At 19.3% G+C, this 18,766-nt stretch overlaps 5 protein-coding genes across 5 annotated transcripts; all 5 read left to right on the plus strand.

Annotated features, from left to right (window-relative positions):
• Positions 1–3,882: 3,882 nt before the first annotated feature.
• Positions 3,883–5,582, plus strand: SRAE_0000007600 (Amino acid transporter, transmembrane family-containing protein; the record flags this gene model as incomplete). The annotated part of the gene is made up of 3 exons (XM_024645917.1): positions 3,883–3,917; positions 3,974–4,155; positions 4,231–5,582. 3 exons carry the CDS (start codon positions 3,883–3,885, stop codon positions 5,580–5,582), a joined length of 1,569 nt encoding a protein of 522 aa, XP_024500153.1.
• A 928-nt stretch (positions 5,583–6,510) lies between these two features.
• SRAE_0000007700 (Cathepsin L.1) lies at positions 6,511–7,550 on the plus strand (the record flags this gene model as incomplete). Its single annotated transcript, XM_024645920.1, has 2 exons — positions 6,511–6,548; positions 6,593–7,550. The coding sequence occupies 2 exons, from the start codon at positions 6,511–6,513 to the stop codon at positions 7,548–7,550; spliced, it is 996 nt and encodes a 331-aa protein (XP_024500154.1).
• A 256-nt stretch (positions 7,551–7,806) lies between these two features.
• On the plus strand, positions 7,807–8,920 carry SRAE_0000007800 (Cathepsin L.1; the record flags this gene model as incomplete). Its single annotated transcript, XM_024645921.1, has 3 exons — positions 7,807–7,916; positions 7,954–8,138; positions 8,241–8,920. 3 exons carry the CDS (start codon positions 7,807–7,809, stop codon positions 8,918–8,920), a joined length of 975 nt encoding a protein of 324 aa, XP_024500155.1.
• A 1,733-nt stretch (positions 8,921–10,653) lies between these two features.
• Positions 10,654–13,288, plus strand: SRAE_0000007900 (Hypothetical protein; the record flags this gene model as incomplete). Its single annotated transcript, XM_024645922.1, has 7 exons — positions 10,654–10,926; positions 11,051–11,192; positions 11,233–11,283; positions 12,447–12,688; positions 12,728–12,833; positions 12,912–13,133; positions 13,173–13,288. The coding sequence occupies 7 exons, from the start codon at positions 10,654–10,656 to the stop codon at positions 13,286–13,288; spliced, it is 1,152 nt and encodes a 383-aa protein (XP_024500156.1).
• A 1,794-nt stretch (positions 13,289–15,082) lies between these two features.
• On the plus strand, positions 15,083–17,760 carry SRAE_0000008000 (Hypothetical protein; the record flags this gene model as incomplete). Its single annotated transcript, XM_024645923.1, has 9 exons — positions 15,083–15,355; positions 15,505–15,646; positions 15,692–15,718; positions 16,838–16,903; positions 16,961–17,079; positions 17,119–17,224; positions 17,264–17,512; positions 17,553–17,690; positions 17,735–17,760. 9 exons carry the CDS (start codon positions 15,083–15,085, stop codon positions 17,758–17,760), a joined length of 1,146 nt encoding a protein of 381 aa, XP_024500157.1.
• Positions 17,761–18,766: the final 1,006 nt, after the last annotated feature.

Here is an 18,766-nt window from a genome sequence, read left to right on the forward strand (position 1 = left end):
CATTTTTCAAGGGCTATCAGATGAGTGTAGTTTCATTTTGAAATTCGAAAAAAAGTTGTTTTTTTAGTACTCAATCTGAAGGTCAAGATTGCATTATTTTGATCAATTGTGAATCTCGGAAAATATTGAAGCTTTTTGCAAACGAACGATTTTTTCTAGACTAATTTTTCATGAGGAATCTAATGAAACTAGTCTTAAGGTAATCTGATAAGTTTTAGCTGAGATATAAAAAAGTTGGAAACAATGAATATTTAGAAAAAATTTCCGCCTTTTGCTATATCTTGCTTCAAAATAAAGGTATTAACAAACAAATTTCTGGAATCAACTACTTTTTAGTTTTCATTTAGGGTCTACGTTTAAACCATTTTTATACCTCCAATAGTTATTGAGATATAAAAAATGATGACAATAAATTAGGCGCGCAAAAATACCAGACAATATATCTCAAGAACGGTTGAAATTTAAAAAATATTTTCAACGTAGACTATAGCTTAAAAGTCTTAAGAAGTCTAGCGCATCTAGTCTCATGCTTCTAGGAGCCCATTTACTTGAGTTATGAGTTTCGTACTTGAAACTTTTTTAAGATACATTTTACTTCATATCTTGAGATCAAGAAGAGATACAAGGATGAGACTAGGTTTAATCGACTTCTCACAAAAATCTGATCTAAAATAGTTATTTTAATTCTATTATTTTCAATAACATCATGGAAGTCGGATTTTTTCAAAAAATATTCCCCACTTTCGCCTCTAACTTTGACTCATCACAACTCTTCATGTTTTGCTTTTGATATAGCCTTGATTATATTTAAAATTTATCATTTTTCAAGGGCTATCAGATGAGTGTAGTTTCATATCAAAATTCTAAAAAAAGATTTTTTTTTAGTACTCATGCTTGGGGCCAAGTAAAAAGCATTTAGACCAATTTTGGTTTTCGGAAAAAAATTGGAGATATTTTTTCAAAAACAATGTATTCTAGACCAAATTTTTGAGATAAATCGAATGAAACTAGTTTTACATTTGTCTGATAAGTTTCGGTTGAGATATAAAAAAACAATAAATTATTAGAAAAAATTCTCGTCTTTTGTTACATTTCGCTTCAAAATAGAGATAGAACAGGGGAATTTATAAATTCAAATACTTATTAATTTTCATATTTGGTTTGTGTTTTAACAAATAGATAATAATATTTATATAAAAAATAACTTTAAAAAAATTTCAACAATTATAATTGCATTTGAAAATTCTAAGAAAAGATGAAAAGTTTATTAATTGACTTTTCAACTTTTGACAGCGTTAAATGTATTTAAATAAGTTTATAATATATATAATATATTTGAAACTTTATTTTTTAAGTTTTCATAATACATTTATTTGAAAAGTTATTTTTTTTCCAAAACAAAAATAAATTTTTTAACTTTTTCTTTTCTAAATATTCTTTAAAAAATCAATGAAATTTTTTTTCCTTTTCAATTTATTCATTTCATCTTTTTGAAGTAAATTTAAACATAAAACAACAAATTTACCTTAAAAAAATTAATAATTAAAATATAAGATAATCTTGTTTCATTTATAATACATTTTTAAATTATCAGTTATAAAAAATCTGGTAAATTAATATTTCGTTAATAGAAAAAAATATATAAAAAAAGGCTTATCAATTTAACGAGAATTTATTTATAATTTAATATTTAAATAAATGTATGATCTTTGTTAGATTCTTTTTCTCTGATGCTATTATCATTATATTAATTTTTAAAAATTGTTCTTATATCACAAGTAATTTAAAGATTAAATTAATATCCACATTATATTTATGCAACATAATAAAATTGTTTAATAATAATAATATTTGATTAAATATTATTTAATTAATCTACGTAAATAACATAAATTTTATAAGAGTATTAGCATGAGTATATTAATTTTAATTTTATGCTTATTTTAAAAATAATTATAAGATTAATATCATATACACGTTGTATTTATTATAAAAATAAACTTTTTATTATTGTTTAGATTAAAAAAATATTATTGAATTAACAAATGTAAATATTATTTGTTTATCAAAATGAAACAATGGGTTGTAATAATCTATTTAATTAATACAAATAAAAAGTTAATTTAAATATACTTATCATGCAATATTCTAATTAATTATATGTTTTTGTAATATTATTTTTTTAAAAGTACAAATGAATAAGTAAAATAAAAAATATGTTGATAATTTTTTTAAATAAAGAAGATTAAATTATAATAATAGCAATTTAAAAAAAAATTTTAAGTATCAAATATTTTATCAAAAAACAATGAATTTTTGATTTATATTTTAAAGATAAATGTAAAACTTGTTTTTTTTAATAATAATATAATATTTTATAAGCAATATGTTATAATTTATTTTTATTTTAAAATTAAATACAGAAAAAAAATTTTTTTTAACAAAATGTATATAAATATAAACATTAGAACTTATAATAAATTATTACAAATTTATCAATTCTTTAAAAATATAATATAAAAATTAAGAAAAAAAAAACTTTTTATCCCATTGGAATAAAAGTTATCAAATAATTTATGGTTTATAAAAATATTGTATAATCGTTATACGTCTAAAAAATATTATGATAGTTAAAATATTATTTTATTTTTTTAAACTTTTACATTTACAAAATTTTATACTATTTATTTCATTTTATTTTTCATATTTTTATTAATATTAGACAGAATATTAAAATAAAAAATGGAAAAAAAAATTTAATTTTATATTTAAACAATTTAATATGTATTAATGATATAAAATATTTGAGAAAAAAAATGATAAGATGTAATTCAAAATATATATTTATTTTTAAAATTCCTAATAATAAAAATTTAAGATATTAAGCAAGTATTTTATAAACGCTAATATTATTTGCATAGAATTATATTTCATTTACAAATAAATTTATCTAACCATAATATTCATACAAATATTTTTTTTTGTGTTAAAAATTATTAATAAGATATATTTACTTTTTTAATGTTGTATCAAAAATTAATTTTTTTTTCTTTTTAAAATTTGCAAAAATATTTAAAAATACTTTTATAAGCTTTTATCCTATTTCCAATTACTTTTTAATTTTGATTGTAATTGTTATATTTATATTGTTCTAACATAACCTTGAAATAAGATTATTTTATGAAACATTATTTATAATATAAAAACATATTGTTTTTTTTAATTAAATTTGGTGAATAAAGATTAATTATCAAATAGTAAAAAATATATTAACAAATATCATTTTTTTAAAAGACTTTTGATACAAAATATTAATTGACAATTAGCCATTTTTACTCTTGATAACACATTTTTATGTAGTAAAAAATTTATTTATCATTATCACGTCTGTAAATTAAACAATTAAATTTGTTTATTAATGACATCAAAATTTTATTTTATTATCTCAAAAACTATTTCTTGAAAATAAAATTATTAAAAAATATTGTATATAATTTAAAGGCATTCTTATTTTAAGTGCATGTGTATCAAATAAAAATAAATAATAGCTTAACCATTGAACCATTCTTATCTTCATTCCATTTTTATAATCTATATGATGCTGAAATTTAAAGTAAAAAATTATTATCAAACTACTGATAAATTTTTAATAAGATAATTATCTTAATAAGAATAAAGTTTATATTTTTTCCTTGTAATTACAATGAATTTATAATTATGACAAAAATTTATATTTTTTAGATTTCTGATCAATACTTTAAATTAGTTATATAATAACTACATTTTTGGTACGCCTTTTGGCCTTATCAAAAAGATTATGATAAAAGTTTATCGTATAAATAAGAATTTTCTATATTTTATAATATTTAAATAACTATTAAAATGAGTATGGACAAATCGAAGTATCGTAACTCAATGTAAGTGAAATTTTATTTTTATACTATTATTATTATTTTTTTATTATATTATATAGAGTTTCAAATAATAAAAGTATTAGAACTGTTTCATTTGATGATAAAAAGTATATCAATGATTCTAGTATTGAAGGTGAACATAAATCTGATGGAGAATGGATAAATGGAGAATTTATTCGATTTAGAGGACTTCATTGGTTTATTACAGGACTATTTATTATTGGTGATATGGCAGGTGGAGGTAAATATATATATATATAAATTTTTTTTTTATAAAAATATTTATTCTTTTAATTATTTAAATAAATATTTATAGGTCTCGTAGCATTACCTACAGCTATGATTCAGACGGGTTTTTATTTTGGTCTTGTTTGTATTGCATTACTTGCTTGTGTAACTTGTTATACATCAATTTGTCTTGGAAGATGTTGGCAAATTTTATTAAAAAATTGGCCAGAATATGAAAGTCATTGTAGAAAACCATACTCAGAAATGGCTTATAGAGCTTGTGGCCCTATTATGAAAACAGCAATATCTATATGTATTGATGTAACACAATTTGGTATTGCTGTTGTATATATATTATTGGTAGCTAAAAATCTTTCCAGTTTACTTGCAGCATTCTTTGATTTTCATGTTTCTTTTTGTTTATTAATTCTTGCTGTAGCTATTTTTTTACTTCCTGTAACATTTTTAAAATCTCCTCAAGATTTTTGGTGGGCTGTAGTTTGTGCTATGGTAACAACATCTATTGCTGTTATCTTAATTGTATGGGGTTCAATATCAGATTATGAACATTGTAATGCAGAAAAAAAAATGCCTGAATTTGTAATAACAAATTATTTTGTTGGTTTAGGTACATTTTTATTTGCTTATGGTGGTCATTCATCATTACCTACAATACAACATGATATGAAGCAACCATCACATTTTACAAGAGCATCATTATTTGCTTTTTCTGGTATTTTTTTACTTTATCTTCCAGCAGGAATAATGGGTTTTTTAACATATGGTGATTCATTAAGAGATTCAATTATTCAATCACTTCAAACTACATGGATTCAACAAGCTGTTAATATTTGTATTACTATTCATTGTATATTAACATTAACAATTGTCTTTAATCCATTAAATCAAGAAATTGAAGAATTATTTAATGTTCCGCAAAAGTTTGGTGTAAAACGTGTAGTAGTACGTACATCAATAATGGTATTAGTTGTATTTGTAGCTGAGAGTGTTCCAAACTTTGGACCACTTCTTGATCTTATCGGTGGTACAACAATTACAACAACTTCTGTTTTACTTCCTGTTCTTTTTTATACAATGTTATCAACTAGACAAAAAATGATAGATGAAAATAATAAAGATAATGGAAAATCACCAAAAATAAAAGAAGTTTTAAAATATTGTCCAAAAGTAACATTAATAGTATGTGCAATTATATTTATAATAGGTATTATTGGTGGTGGTGCAGCAACATATTCATCTATTCGTGAATTAACATCAACACATTTTTCTAAACCATGCTATATTTCAGTATTTGAAAAATCAACAACTACTTCAACAAGTAAAGGCTATACTAATTGCTGTGGTCATTATCAAAATATCTCAATATATGGTGATCCACAAAAATATTGTTCTGATCCAGAATTAACATTTTATTCATAAATGTACATATCTCTTAATATCATAATTTTTAATAAAACATTTTCCTCATACTTTCATTTTTCTATTTCCGTTTTGTTATCAATAAAAATTTTTAAGATTAAAAATGACTGTTTAATTTATTTGATATAAAAATTTATAGAAATATATAAGTGACAAAGATTATTATTTTTTTTTTATTTAGATAACATTTTAAATGCTATCATAGGTAATTTAGTATACTATTGACATCTGAATTATTTATTTATTTATTTTTTTGTTTCCTTATCATTAAATAATTGTAGACTAAAATTATTTTTCAAAAATTACTTTGATTATTTATTTAATATGATACGTAAAATACTTGTAATATAAATATACTTGAAATAATTTATTGATAATTATGATAATTTTATATTAACAAAATTTTACTGATACCAATTACAAAGGTATACTTATCAGTAATTAACCATTAAAAGCAAACTAAAAGAATTTTGATCAATTTTATTACAATAACTTCTTTATTTAACGCTGATAAAAAAAAAGAAATTAATTTTTAATTACCTACATGAACTTGATATTAAAAAAAATATTATAAGAAAAAAATTTTATTGTAAAAAAATATTATTATTATTTTTTGATAATTATATTTATCAAGTATATATAATAATTTAACAAATATTAATTTATACATTTACTAAAAAAAGAATAATTATGTTAAAAAATATTATAAAAAAAAACAATTTTTAATAAGAATATTTATTTAAAAAAATATTTATCTTATTATCATTTGTAAATATTTGTTATATATTTTAGAAAATAAATTTACTATAAAATAAAATAAATTATATGATTATTTTGATTAATTTCTTTTTTACAAAAAAAAATGTATCATAATACAATATTTTTATTTCCACTATTAATTTTTTTTATTTTTCTATCATTATTTAATATGATATATGGAAAAAATAATATATTAAAATTTAAAAGGTTTGTTGTAAATTTAAAATAAAAAATAATAATATGTCATTTAGTAGTCATTTTTATATTGATAAATTAATAAAACATACTAATAAAAGTCAACAATTATGGAATAATTATAAAATAAAATATATGAAAGTATATAAAAATCAGATAGAAGAAAATGTACATATGGAAGCATTTTTTGATAAAATTGCACTTATTAATAATCATAATAATAAAAATATCAACGGAAATGAATCATATTATTTAAACATAAATCATTTTACTGATTATACACAACCAGATTATCAAAAAATGATAGGTAAAAGTTTTAATGTATCAAGTAAAGTTTATAATGATAAAATTAATTTTAACAAACAAATATCTGTTCCAAAAGCAATTGATTGGCGTCATTATGGTGCTATTACAGATGTTAAAAATCAAGGTCTTTGTGGTAATGGATGGATTTTTGCAGCTAATGCTGCTATAGAAGCAATATGGAAAGGTAATACTAGAAATCTTGTTAGTTTTTCATCACAGGCTGTTGCTGATTGCACAAAAGGTGACTCCTGTACAGGTGGATGGATTGAAGATGCCTTTGAATATTCAAAATATTATGGAATGATAAAAGAAACTGATTATCCTTATAAATTTGGTAAAGATGGTGAATGTAAATATAAAGATTATGAAATTGTTGGTAAAATATCAAGATGGATTCATTTACAAACTAATGATGAAGAGTATTTAAAATTTTATATTGGAACAATAGGACCAGTTGTTGTAGGAATGGATGCTTCATTAAAAACATTTCAAGCATATTCTCATGGTATTTATGATGATCCAGAATGTTCTCATACATTAAATCATGTTGTACTTTTAATTGGTTATGGTAAAGATGATTTTAATGGTGATTATTGGATAGCAAAAAATTCATATGGTACTTCATGGGGTGAACAAGGTTATTTTAGAATAAAAAGAGGTGTAAATAAATGTGGAATTGCTTTAGCAGCAGCAGCACCTATTGTGTAATAAATATTAAAAAAAAAGTTTATATTAATTTTTATAATATTTTATTAAAAATATGAGATATTTTTGTTATAACAAATTAGTCATACAACATTTACTAATATTTAATATATTTTAATAAATGAATAAATTATGCTTAACAATAATTATCTTCTTTAGACTATTGCGTAAAAGATATATTTTTTAATAAATATAATCTTTTATTTGTTATAAATAAAAGTGAATTAACTTTTATGATAATTATTATAACTAAACTATAATGAATTATATTTTTTTATTTATTATATTAATAATATTTATTAAATTTAATTATAGTAAATATTTTCCTTACAATGATAAATTTTCTTTTGAAGTTAAAAATAATGAATTGTAAATTATTATTTTATATATTAATAATAATTTTTAGAAAAGATAATCTAATTTCAAAATATTTTAATAATAGTGAATATGAAAAAATAAATTATGATTGGAAACAATACAAAAGAAAATTTAAAAAATATTTTAAAAATAGTAGTGAAGAAAGTATTCATAAAATGGAATTTTTTAACATTCAAAATATTATTAAGAAACATAATGAATTATTTAAAAAAGGTAAAACATCTTTTCAAATGATGATTAATGAAATGTCTGATTTAACATTTTCAAATTATCATCATAGAAAAGGTTTAATATTTAATAAAGCACGTTTTAAAGTTAATCAAAATGAAGATACAAGATTATTTGGAAGAAATATTTCAGTACCATTATCAATTGATTGGAGAGAACATAATAGAGTTTCACCAATTCAAAATCAAAAAGATTGTGGATCATGTTGGATATTTGCAGCTAATAGTGCTATAGAAGGTGCTTATGCCAAAAAAACAGGAAATTTATATAGTTTCTCTGTACAACAAGTAGCTGATTGTACTTATGGTAATTCATGTGATGGTGGATGGATGACAACAGCTTATAGATATGGAAAAATAAGAGGTTTAACAACAACTCAAGAATATCCTTATATTGGTAAAGATAGTAAATGTAATTTGAAAGGAAAAAAAATATTTCATGTTATTAAAAAGTGGATAAATTTAAGTAAAAATGAAGAAAGATTAAAAAAAGTTGTTGGAACAATAGGACCTGTAGCTGTTGCAATAGATGCATCTTTATTATCATTTAAAAATTATAAAAGTGGTATATATGATGATCCATTATGTACCAATAATCTTGATCATGCTGTATTAATAATTGGTTATGGTATAGATCCAGTATTTGGAAAATATTGGATTGTAAAAAATTCATGGGGAACATCATGGGGTGAGAAAGGATATTTTAAAATTAAAAGAGGTGTCAATCAATGTGGAATTGGAGAAGTTCCTTCATATCCAATTGCGTGAAAATCTATTATAAACAACTACAGTATTTTAAAAAATAAATATCATGCTTATTATTAAGTAGAAAAAAAATTGTTTTATTGTAATGTTATTGTACACATGAAATAAATAAAATCTATTAAAAAAACACTATAAAATAAAAATGTAAAAAAAGAAACAAAAAAACTTTTTTGTTAATTTTTTTTTATATTGAATATTTTTTATTTAAAGAAAATTATGTTTACATATTGATGATGATTTTGATCATGATAACAATAACAATAACAATTTGAAAGTTAACATTTAAAAAAAATTAGTATTAATTATTTAAAAGATAAACAACTTAACTAATAAAGAAATAAGTGATAAAGAAATTGAAAAGATAAAAAAAGCATTGAAAAAATTTAAAAGCGCATATAATAAAATTTTTGATAATGAAATTACAGAAAATATTCATAAAATTTAATTTTTAAATTCTCGACATATGATAACTTACCAAAATGTTTTATTTGAAATAGATAATGTTTCATATAAAATAAATGAATTAATTGAAACAAATAAATCTATTGATTAGAGAATTTATGACATGGCAACATTAATTCAAAATCAATTGAAATGTGGAGATTGTTAGATATTTGCAGCTATGATACTATTGGAGCATCTTATAAAAAAAAAACAGGAAAATAATATAGTTTATTGGTACAACAAATTACTGATTATATTTCACAAAATGTTTATGATAGTAGATGAATAGCAACTGTTTTAAATTATGCTAAAAATATATAATTAGTAAAAACATAAAATTATTCATATAATGGAATCTAAGATACATGTAATATTGACAACAATTAAAAAGTTATTTATATTTCTTTACTATCAAATAATTAAATTTATCTGAAAAAAATTTTCTTAACGAAAGAATCTGAAGCTGTTAGTATGATAAAGTTACAAGAATGTTTTCAAATTTATAACAATGAAAATTGAAATAAAAGTATTAATCATGGTAACTCAATAGTTAGCTTCAATGCTAATTTCAAAAATATAGATTATTAGATAATTAAAAATTTTTTAAAAAACAACACAAGAAATCTATGAATACTTTTATCTTAAAAAAGCTATTAATAAATGTGGGATTGTTTCAACAGAAATATATCTACTTATTTAATCAATATTTGTTTTGTAAAAAAATGTTTTAATAATTACTTGGAAAAACAAATGATTTGAAGATTAAAATATTAATGTTTAATGATAAACAAAAAGTCATATTATAAAAAAAAAGTTAATAAATGTTACTGTTAGTATTATAAAATCGTTCTAAAAATAAAGATATTGTCGAAGTATATTCTTAAATTATATTCAAAAAGAATGTATAAATTTAAATATAATTAATTGAAATGTTAACACTAAACTTTAAAACTAATCAAATTTTTATTTATAACTTTTTTTCCTGGAACATCAAGACAATATATCATCATTTTTTTTAAAGTTTTTATATTAAAATAGTTAATATTTATTTAATTACAAAAATGTTTTGCAATAAACCTTAGTAGTAATTTTTATATGGACTATATTAGATTAAAAAAAAATTTCATTTGATAAGTTTTATTGATAATGTTTGCAATAACTTAATTTAAATATTAAAATATGAAATTAATATTTAACTAAAATAAAAATAAATAACTTTTTTAACAAGATTAATAACATTAATATGAATATATAAGATAAGGATTTAAAGACTAAATTGCATTTTTTAAAAAATGAGATTCATAATTTTAGTCTTTTCTTTCATTATTAGTACTACTGCTAAACTTGACTATTTAGCTATTAACTGTGGACCTAAATCATATGGGAAGTGCTTGATTTTTTTAACACCAGATGGAAGAACATTTAAAGACTATTTTCTTCCATGTTTAAATGGTTTAACTTATGCAGCACTTGCAATGGGTACTACAGGTTATGAAGTAGATTCTAAAAAAATTCTCGGACAGGCAAATAAAGATATAGAAGAGGATGTTACACAAGGAGATTATGTAAGTAATTTAAATAAAGTTTATTTCATTATCCTTACCTAAATTACTAATTCAATTTATTGTTTTTTTTTATTCTTATTGCATACATATTATTTTTATTCCTTTTAATGAAATAAATTTCTAGAAATGTTTTTTGAGAAATTTAAATGATAAAGAAATTGCTCCAAGAGATGATGTACTAGCTGTATTAATTGCTGACATTAATTCATATTTCTTACCTGATGAATATAAAGATAAAGCCAGACTTTTCGATGTTAAGGCAAGAGGTAATGAATTTAAAGTGATATTTAATCCATTAAATTTTAGCAAACACATTAAGAGATTTTCTTTCTGACTCTTATTTAAATAATCGTTCCGGTAATAAACTTAGCAATTTTTAAAAATGCTGAAAAACAAGTTTCACTTTTTTAATCTGGAATACAATTTAAAACATTTTAAGCATATTTTGTTAAAATATTTTAATATAGACAATATTTTTTTACTTTAATTATTTTTAAAGTATTGAATTAATAAAATGTTTTACATAAACAAAATTTTTATCATTTATTATTGTATATTTAAAAAGTTTGATCTTACTTTTTTTTAAAAATCGTTAATTTTAGTTAAATAAAAATTTGTTTAATGACGATTGTGCACATCATCTGTGAAATTAAAAAAAACAAATAATTTTTATCAATGCCATATTTTTTAAACACAAAAAACTTATCAAAATATAATATGAAAGATAAAAATTCCAGAAACGGTTAATTTATGATAAATTTTTTTTACCGATCTTATTTTTTCTACAATTTGCTTTAAAATAAGTTTTTTTATTTTTGCTTAAAAAATTATTATATGAATATTTTTGTAAGTTAATAAAATATTTTAAAATCAGTTAGAAAAATTATTAAATGTTTTTTATAAACTTTATTTTATATTATCTTTGTTATTTGACTGTTGATTTATCTTCTTTCAAATATAAAATAAAAATATTAAAAAATTGTTTAAACTTAATGTTAAAATTTATATTTTTTATTAAAAAGTTTTATCTAGTATTTTAAAAATTATTATAATTATAGAAAATAATTTCAACATTTTTATAAAATATTTTTATTAAACAATCTAAAAAAAATTAAAATTATCTTAAATTAAAAAATGCTTTTTAAAATTATATCTAAAAGAGTAAATTTATTATAATAATTATTTTTAAAACAATATATAATCATTCTTTGTTTAATTTTGATTTTTTTTATCATTTTACAAAACTACATGACTATCGTAAAATACTAATTTCATTAACAAATAATCATAAAAAATTTACTAAATATTGTTTAAATACTTTTTTTAGATAATAAAATTTATATTTTTTAGTTAGTTTATTTAAAATCAATATAAAAAGATATTTTTATATTTATTATAAAAAAATATTTTGTAAATACTATTGTTTTAAAATTTATATATAAGCCTTGTTAGAGTAAATTTAAATCATATTTTTAAAATCATGAATTTTTTAAATTCATTTATTTTTCTATTTTCTATAGTAACATTATGTTTGGCCTCTTCTGATTTTAAAAGTCTTGGTTGTATTGAAAATTCTTCAGAATCATGTATGATTTTTATGACTCCTTTAAGTAGTACCTTTAACAAAACAATACTTGATTTAGCTGAGCCAATGACAGCCATACAATTGGATTTTGCATTAGGAGATTATACTAGAAATACAAGTAATACAATTAAAATATTAAATCAAATTATAAAAGAAGAAGTTGACCAAAAAATAATGGTGTGTTTTGTTTTGTTTTTAATATAATCATTAATTTAGAAAGAAATTACTAAAAGGTTAAATATTACATACATAAATCCAACAAATGTTACAATAGTAAACGATTTAAAAGAAGTAAATGATTCTGAGGTTAATACAATAAAAGGTAAACAAATAAAAATTCACATTTAACTTTTTTAAACCTTTTAATTTTGATAAAAAGCGTATTCTACTAAATTTTCAGGTCCAACAAATGAAAAAAATAGTTTATCAAAACGCTTGATGGATTTCATAACAAGAAATAAACAAAGAGGTAAAGAGTTTTTTCTTAAAGTTTTTCATAGATTTTTAAATTTTCCTATTTTTAAATCTACAACTAATTCTACCAATTCTTCATATTCAACAAATAATGGAAAATTCATTTCAAAATTAAATATTAAACTTGGATCAAGCAATAAACCAAAAGGTAAAATTTTTTAATATAATTTTTTATTTAAATATCTAGAACCATCTAAAACATCAGCTACAAAGAACTCAGTCGTCAAATTAGATGATCAAAAATCTAGCAAATTATTCAAATCAACTTTCAAACTTGATATTAAGCCAAGAAATTACATATGAAACTTCGCTTAGTAAAAAAAATTTTTTACAAAATAGTTAAAAAAATTTGTATTAAGATTGCAAGAGGAAAATGCTTCTAATTAAACATACGTTTAAAAATATTTAATTCAAACAAAATTATCTAGATAGCAATGTTTTGCATTTCTTTTTTTAAAATTACAATAAAAATAATTGTTGATAAAATTTATTATATTAGTAAAAATTATATTTTTTTATCTTATTTGTTATAAGAAAAATATATTTTAAGTATGAATATTTGTTATATGATAAAAAGTGAATATAATAATGCATTCAATTTTATTTAAATTTATATTCATCTAAAAGTTTTGTACTCCATGAATTTTATCAATCTACCACTTTTACTATAATATGAATATTTATTTCTTAATCAAATATTTATTAATAAATATTAATTTAACATTTATTAACAAATCTTAAAAAAATTTAAATTTATATATAAGTTATAGCTAATAAAAAATTTTTTATTTTATGAAAATAATTTATTTCTTCTATTGTTTAATATAATAGCTGGAATACAAATTGATTTTAGCATGTATAAATAAATATAAGACAGATAAATTAAAATTATATTTAAAATTAATTTTTTATATTAAAAAATTATTAGATAGCAACAATTAAATTTTATGCTTTTAATTATAAAATTAAATTTTTAAAAGTACTTTACTGATGAATTAAACTATATCACATATAAAAGTACAGGTATTACTTTTATTTAAAATCGAAAGATTCTTAAGATAAGGTTGAAACTAATGGTTATAAATACAATAAAAGATTAAATAATTATTGATTTACTCAAATATATTGAAAAATATCTTGTGTATGTGTTATAAATATAGCTTTATTTTTTTTATAAAATATATTTTTTTAAACTATATGTTCTATTTTTTTGTCAAATTATTAATTTTGTATAATAAATTTTCCACTTTTTTTTGCTTTGATTTTAAGTAATTAGTGATTTTGGATATTTACAACTTTTGGTACTATTGAAGCATCTTATAAAAAAAAGGAAAATAATATAGTTTATTGGTACAACAAATTACTGATTGTATTTCACAAAATGTTTATGATAGTAGATGAATAGCAACTGTTTTAAATTATGCTAAAAATATATAATTAGTGAAAACATAAAATTATTCATATAATGGAATCTAAGATAAATGTAATATTGACAATAATTAAAAGGTTATTTATATATTTTCTTATATTTCTTTACTATCAAATAATTATATTTATCTGGAAAAATTATCTTAACGATAGAATCTGTAGATATTTTGATTGTTGGTTCAAATAGTAATTTTAAAAATACAAATTACTTAATATTTAAAAATATTTGAGTTTAAAAGGATATCGATGAATATATTTATTTGAAAAAAAATATTAGTAAATTTAAACACAATAAATTGAAAAATTAATACTATTCTCTTAAATTATTTAAAATTTTATCCACAATTTTTTTACTGAAATAACAGGACAATATATTACAATTTTCCATCAAAAATGTTTTATATTACAATAATTGATATGTAAACAGCTTGACAAAATAAAATATTACAACCAAATTTACTACAATTTTTATATGGACTATATTAGATTTAAAAAAATCTTCATTTGATAAGTTTTATTGATAATGTTTGCAATAACTTAATTTAAATATTAAAATATGAAATTAATATTTAACTAAAATATAAATACATAATTTTTTTAATAAGATTAATAACATTAATATGAATATATAAGATAAAGATTTAAAGACTAAATTGCATCTTTTAAAAAATGAGATTCATAATTTTAGTTTTTTCTTTCATTATTGGTACTACTGCTAATCGTGACTATTTAGCTCTTAATTGTAAACCAAAATCTTCTGGAACTTGTTTGATTTTTTTAACACCAGAAGGAAAAACATTTAAAAATTACTTTCTTCCATGTTTAGATGGTTTAACTTATGCAGCCCTTGCAATGGGTACTGCAGGTTATGAAGTAGATCCTAAAAAAATTCTTGGACAAGCAAATGAAGATATAGAAGAGAATGTTACACAAGGAGATTATGTAAGTAATTTAAAAAAGTTTTTTTTATTATCCTTATCTAAATATTTAAATTAAATTAAAACATCAATTATTCAATTTATTGTTTTTTTAATTTTTTTCTAATATATACATATTATCATTATTTCATTTTTTATGCTATATATTTCTAGAAATGTTTCTGGAAAAAATTAAATGATAGAGATATTGCTCCAAAAGAAGATGTATCAGTTATATTAATAGCAGAAATTAATTCATTTTTCTTACCTGATGATTATAAAAATAAATCCAGTGTTTTCAATGCCCAAGCAAGATGTAAGGATTTTTTAGTTATATTCAATTAAATTTATAAAATTTTAGTTGATTCTTTAAGAGATTTTCGTCCTGGTAATAGTCTAAATAATCGTTTTAGTAATAAACTTAGCAATTTTTAAAAATGCTAAAAAAACAAGTTTCACTTTTTTAATCTGGAATACAATTTAAAACATTTTTAGCATATTTTGTTAAAATATTTTAATATAGACAATATTTTTTTACTTTAATTATTTTTAAAGTATTGAATTAATAAAATTTTTATCATTTATTATTGCAATTTTTGAACGTTTGATCTTATGTTCCTTAAAAATTGTCAATTTTAGTTAAAAAATTTTGGTTAATAAAGACTATGCATATCTTTTATGATATTAAAAAAACAAATAATTTTTATCAATGACACATTTTTTTAACACAAAAAAACTTATTAAATATAACAAAAAATATTAAAATTTCAAAAACGATTAGTTTATGATAAAAAAAATTTTTTATTTATATTATTTCTTTTACGATTTGATTTAAATAAAAACTTTTTATTTTTGTTTATGAAAATGTTATATGATTATTATTGTAAATTAATAAAATATTTCTTATTCAGTTAGAAAAAATTATTAAATGTTTTTTATAAACTTTATTTTATATTATCTTTGTTATTTGACTGTTGATTTATCTTCTTTCAAATATAAAATAAAAATATTAAAGAATTCTTTAAACTTAATGTTAAAATTTATATTTTATTATTAAAAAGTTTTTATAACAATTTATAAACAATTTTAATTATAAAAAATAATTTCAAAATTTTTAAAAAAATTTTATTTAAAAATTTAAGAAGAATTAAAAGTATTTTACAATTAAAAAGAATAATTAATGTTATATTTAAAAGAGCAAATTTATAATAATCATTTTTTGTTTAATTTTGATTTTTTTTATCATTTTACAAAACTACATGACTATCGTAAAATACTAATTTCATTAACAAATAATCATAAAAAATTTACTAAATATTGTTTAAATACTTTTTTTAGATAATAAAATTTATATTTTTTAGTTAGTTTATTTAAGATCAATATAAAAAAAATATTTTGTAAATACCATTGTTTTAAAATTTATATATAAGCCTTGTTAGAGTAAATTTAAATCATATTTATAAAATCATGAATTTTTTAAATTCATTTATTTTTATTTTTTCCATAGTAACATTATGTTTGGCTTCTTCTGATTTTAAAAGTTTTGGTTGTAATGGAAATTCTTCAGAATCATGTATGATTTTTATGACTCCTTTAAGTAGTACCTTTAACAAAACAATACTTGATTTAGCTGAGCCAATGACCGTTTTATCTATTGATTTTGGTATGGCAGACTATACTAGAAATACAGAATACGTAATTAAAATAATAAATAAAATTATAAAAGAAGAAGTGGACCAAAACATTATGGTTTGTTTTGTTTTGTTTTTGATATAATCATTAATTTAGAAAAAAATTACTAAAATGTTGAATCTCACATACAGCGATCCAACAAACGTTACAGTAATTGATGATTTAAAAAAAGCAGAAGAATATATGGCTTATTTAAAAGAAAGTAAACTTTATAATTCTAGTTCTTATATTTTATTTTTAGATTCTCTTACTTCTCCAGTTACATTTCAAATTACTCGTAGACCTATGGTTGTAACGCAATCTTTTTATAAACCTAAAGTTTTAACAAAATCTTCTCGTAGACCAAAAACTATAACACAATCTTCTCGTAAACCTAGAGTTACAATGCGATATATTCGTAAATTTATTCGTACGACTGCTCGCCCAACTACCAAACGTTTTACAAATTTCCGTACTAGGGTCACTCTTAAACCAGCAATTAAAAAAAAAGGTAAAAACATATATTTATTATTTTTATTATAAATTTTTAGAATATACTAGAATTACAACTACAAAGAAATTAATTAAAACTACTTTACGTCCAACAACCAAACTTTATAGTAAATCAAATTCAGAAGTTAAACCTAAATCAAAAGTTACACAACCAAGTCGTATTCCAGTAAGAATTAGTAAGAAAACTAATTTTTTAATTTTTCTCAATTTTTTTTTCCAGGAAGTAATTTTGCCCAGAACGATTAAAAAATTTAAAATTGAGATTATCTGAAAAAAACTTTTAATTAAAATTTTGTTTAACAAAATTTCAATTAAACAAATATTTTAGTTATAAATGTTATTATATTGCTTTTAATAAAAATAAGATAAATATTTATACATTTTTAAAGTTAAAATTTTACCTTTTATCGTTTTTAAAAGAAAAACATATAAATAAAAAAATTTAATAAATATTACAAATTTGTAGAAATAAAAACTTTTAGATTTGGTCGTTTTTATTTAAAAAAAATATAATTTTATAATCTAAAAACACTTAATGTTTTAAATTGATAGTTTATATAATTAATTATATCAATATAATTATATGTCTATATTTTCGCAGAAAGTTTGTAAAATATTTTAAAAAAGTAATAAAATATCTTTAACAATACTTAAATTATCATTGATGTTTTTTATTAAATATGAAAACAATTTGATTGCTATAAAATAGTTTTTATCTATTATTTTTGCTTTAAATTATTGTACTTAAATTTCTAAAAAGTTTTCTGTATAAAAAGAATTATTTGCATATTATAATTATTTAGAAACATGGTTAAAGTTTATTCACTTTATCTAATATAAAACTGTGCAAAAAAAAACTTTTTTCAACTATTAAAAAAGATATTATTAACTGTTGTATTAATTTTTTTTTATTATTGTTAAATTCCTATAAATTGATAATATAAAAGTCATACTTGAAATTATATCATTATGAAAAATAAAGTATTTTGTTAAAAAACTGATTTATAAAAATTTGTATGTATAAAAAATTTTCAACAAATTTAAAATATTTATTTTTGATAAACAAATGCAAAAAAAAACTTTTCCAATTTTGTTATTTAATTAATTGCAAAAAAACTAAACATTTGTAATATGGTAAAAATTTAAACTAATAAATATTTAATAATCTATTAATTTTTATTTATACAAAACTTTGGTATCCAATAAACCCAAGATTTACTTATCATGTTTTACTATTAATGTTGATTTCTAG

This window comes from Strongyloides ratti, scaffold srae_scaffold0000001 (genome assembly GCF_001040885.1).
Source record: "Strongyloides ratti genome assembly S_ratti_ED321, scaffold srae_scaffold0000001".
NCBI lineage: Eukaryota > Metazoa > Nematoda > Chromadorea > Rhabditida > Strongyloididae > Strongyloides > Strongyloides ratti.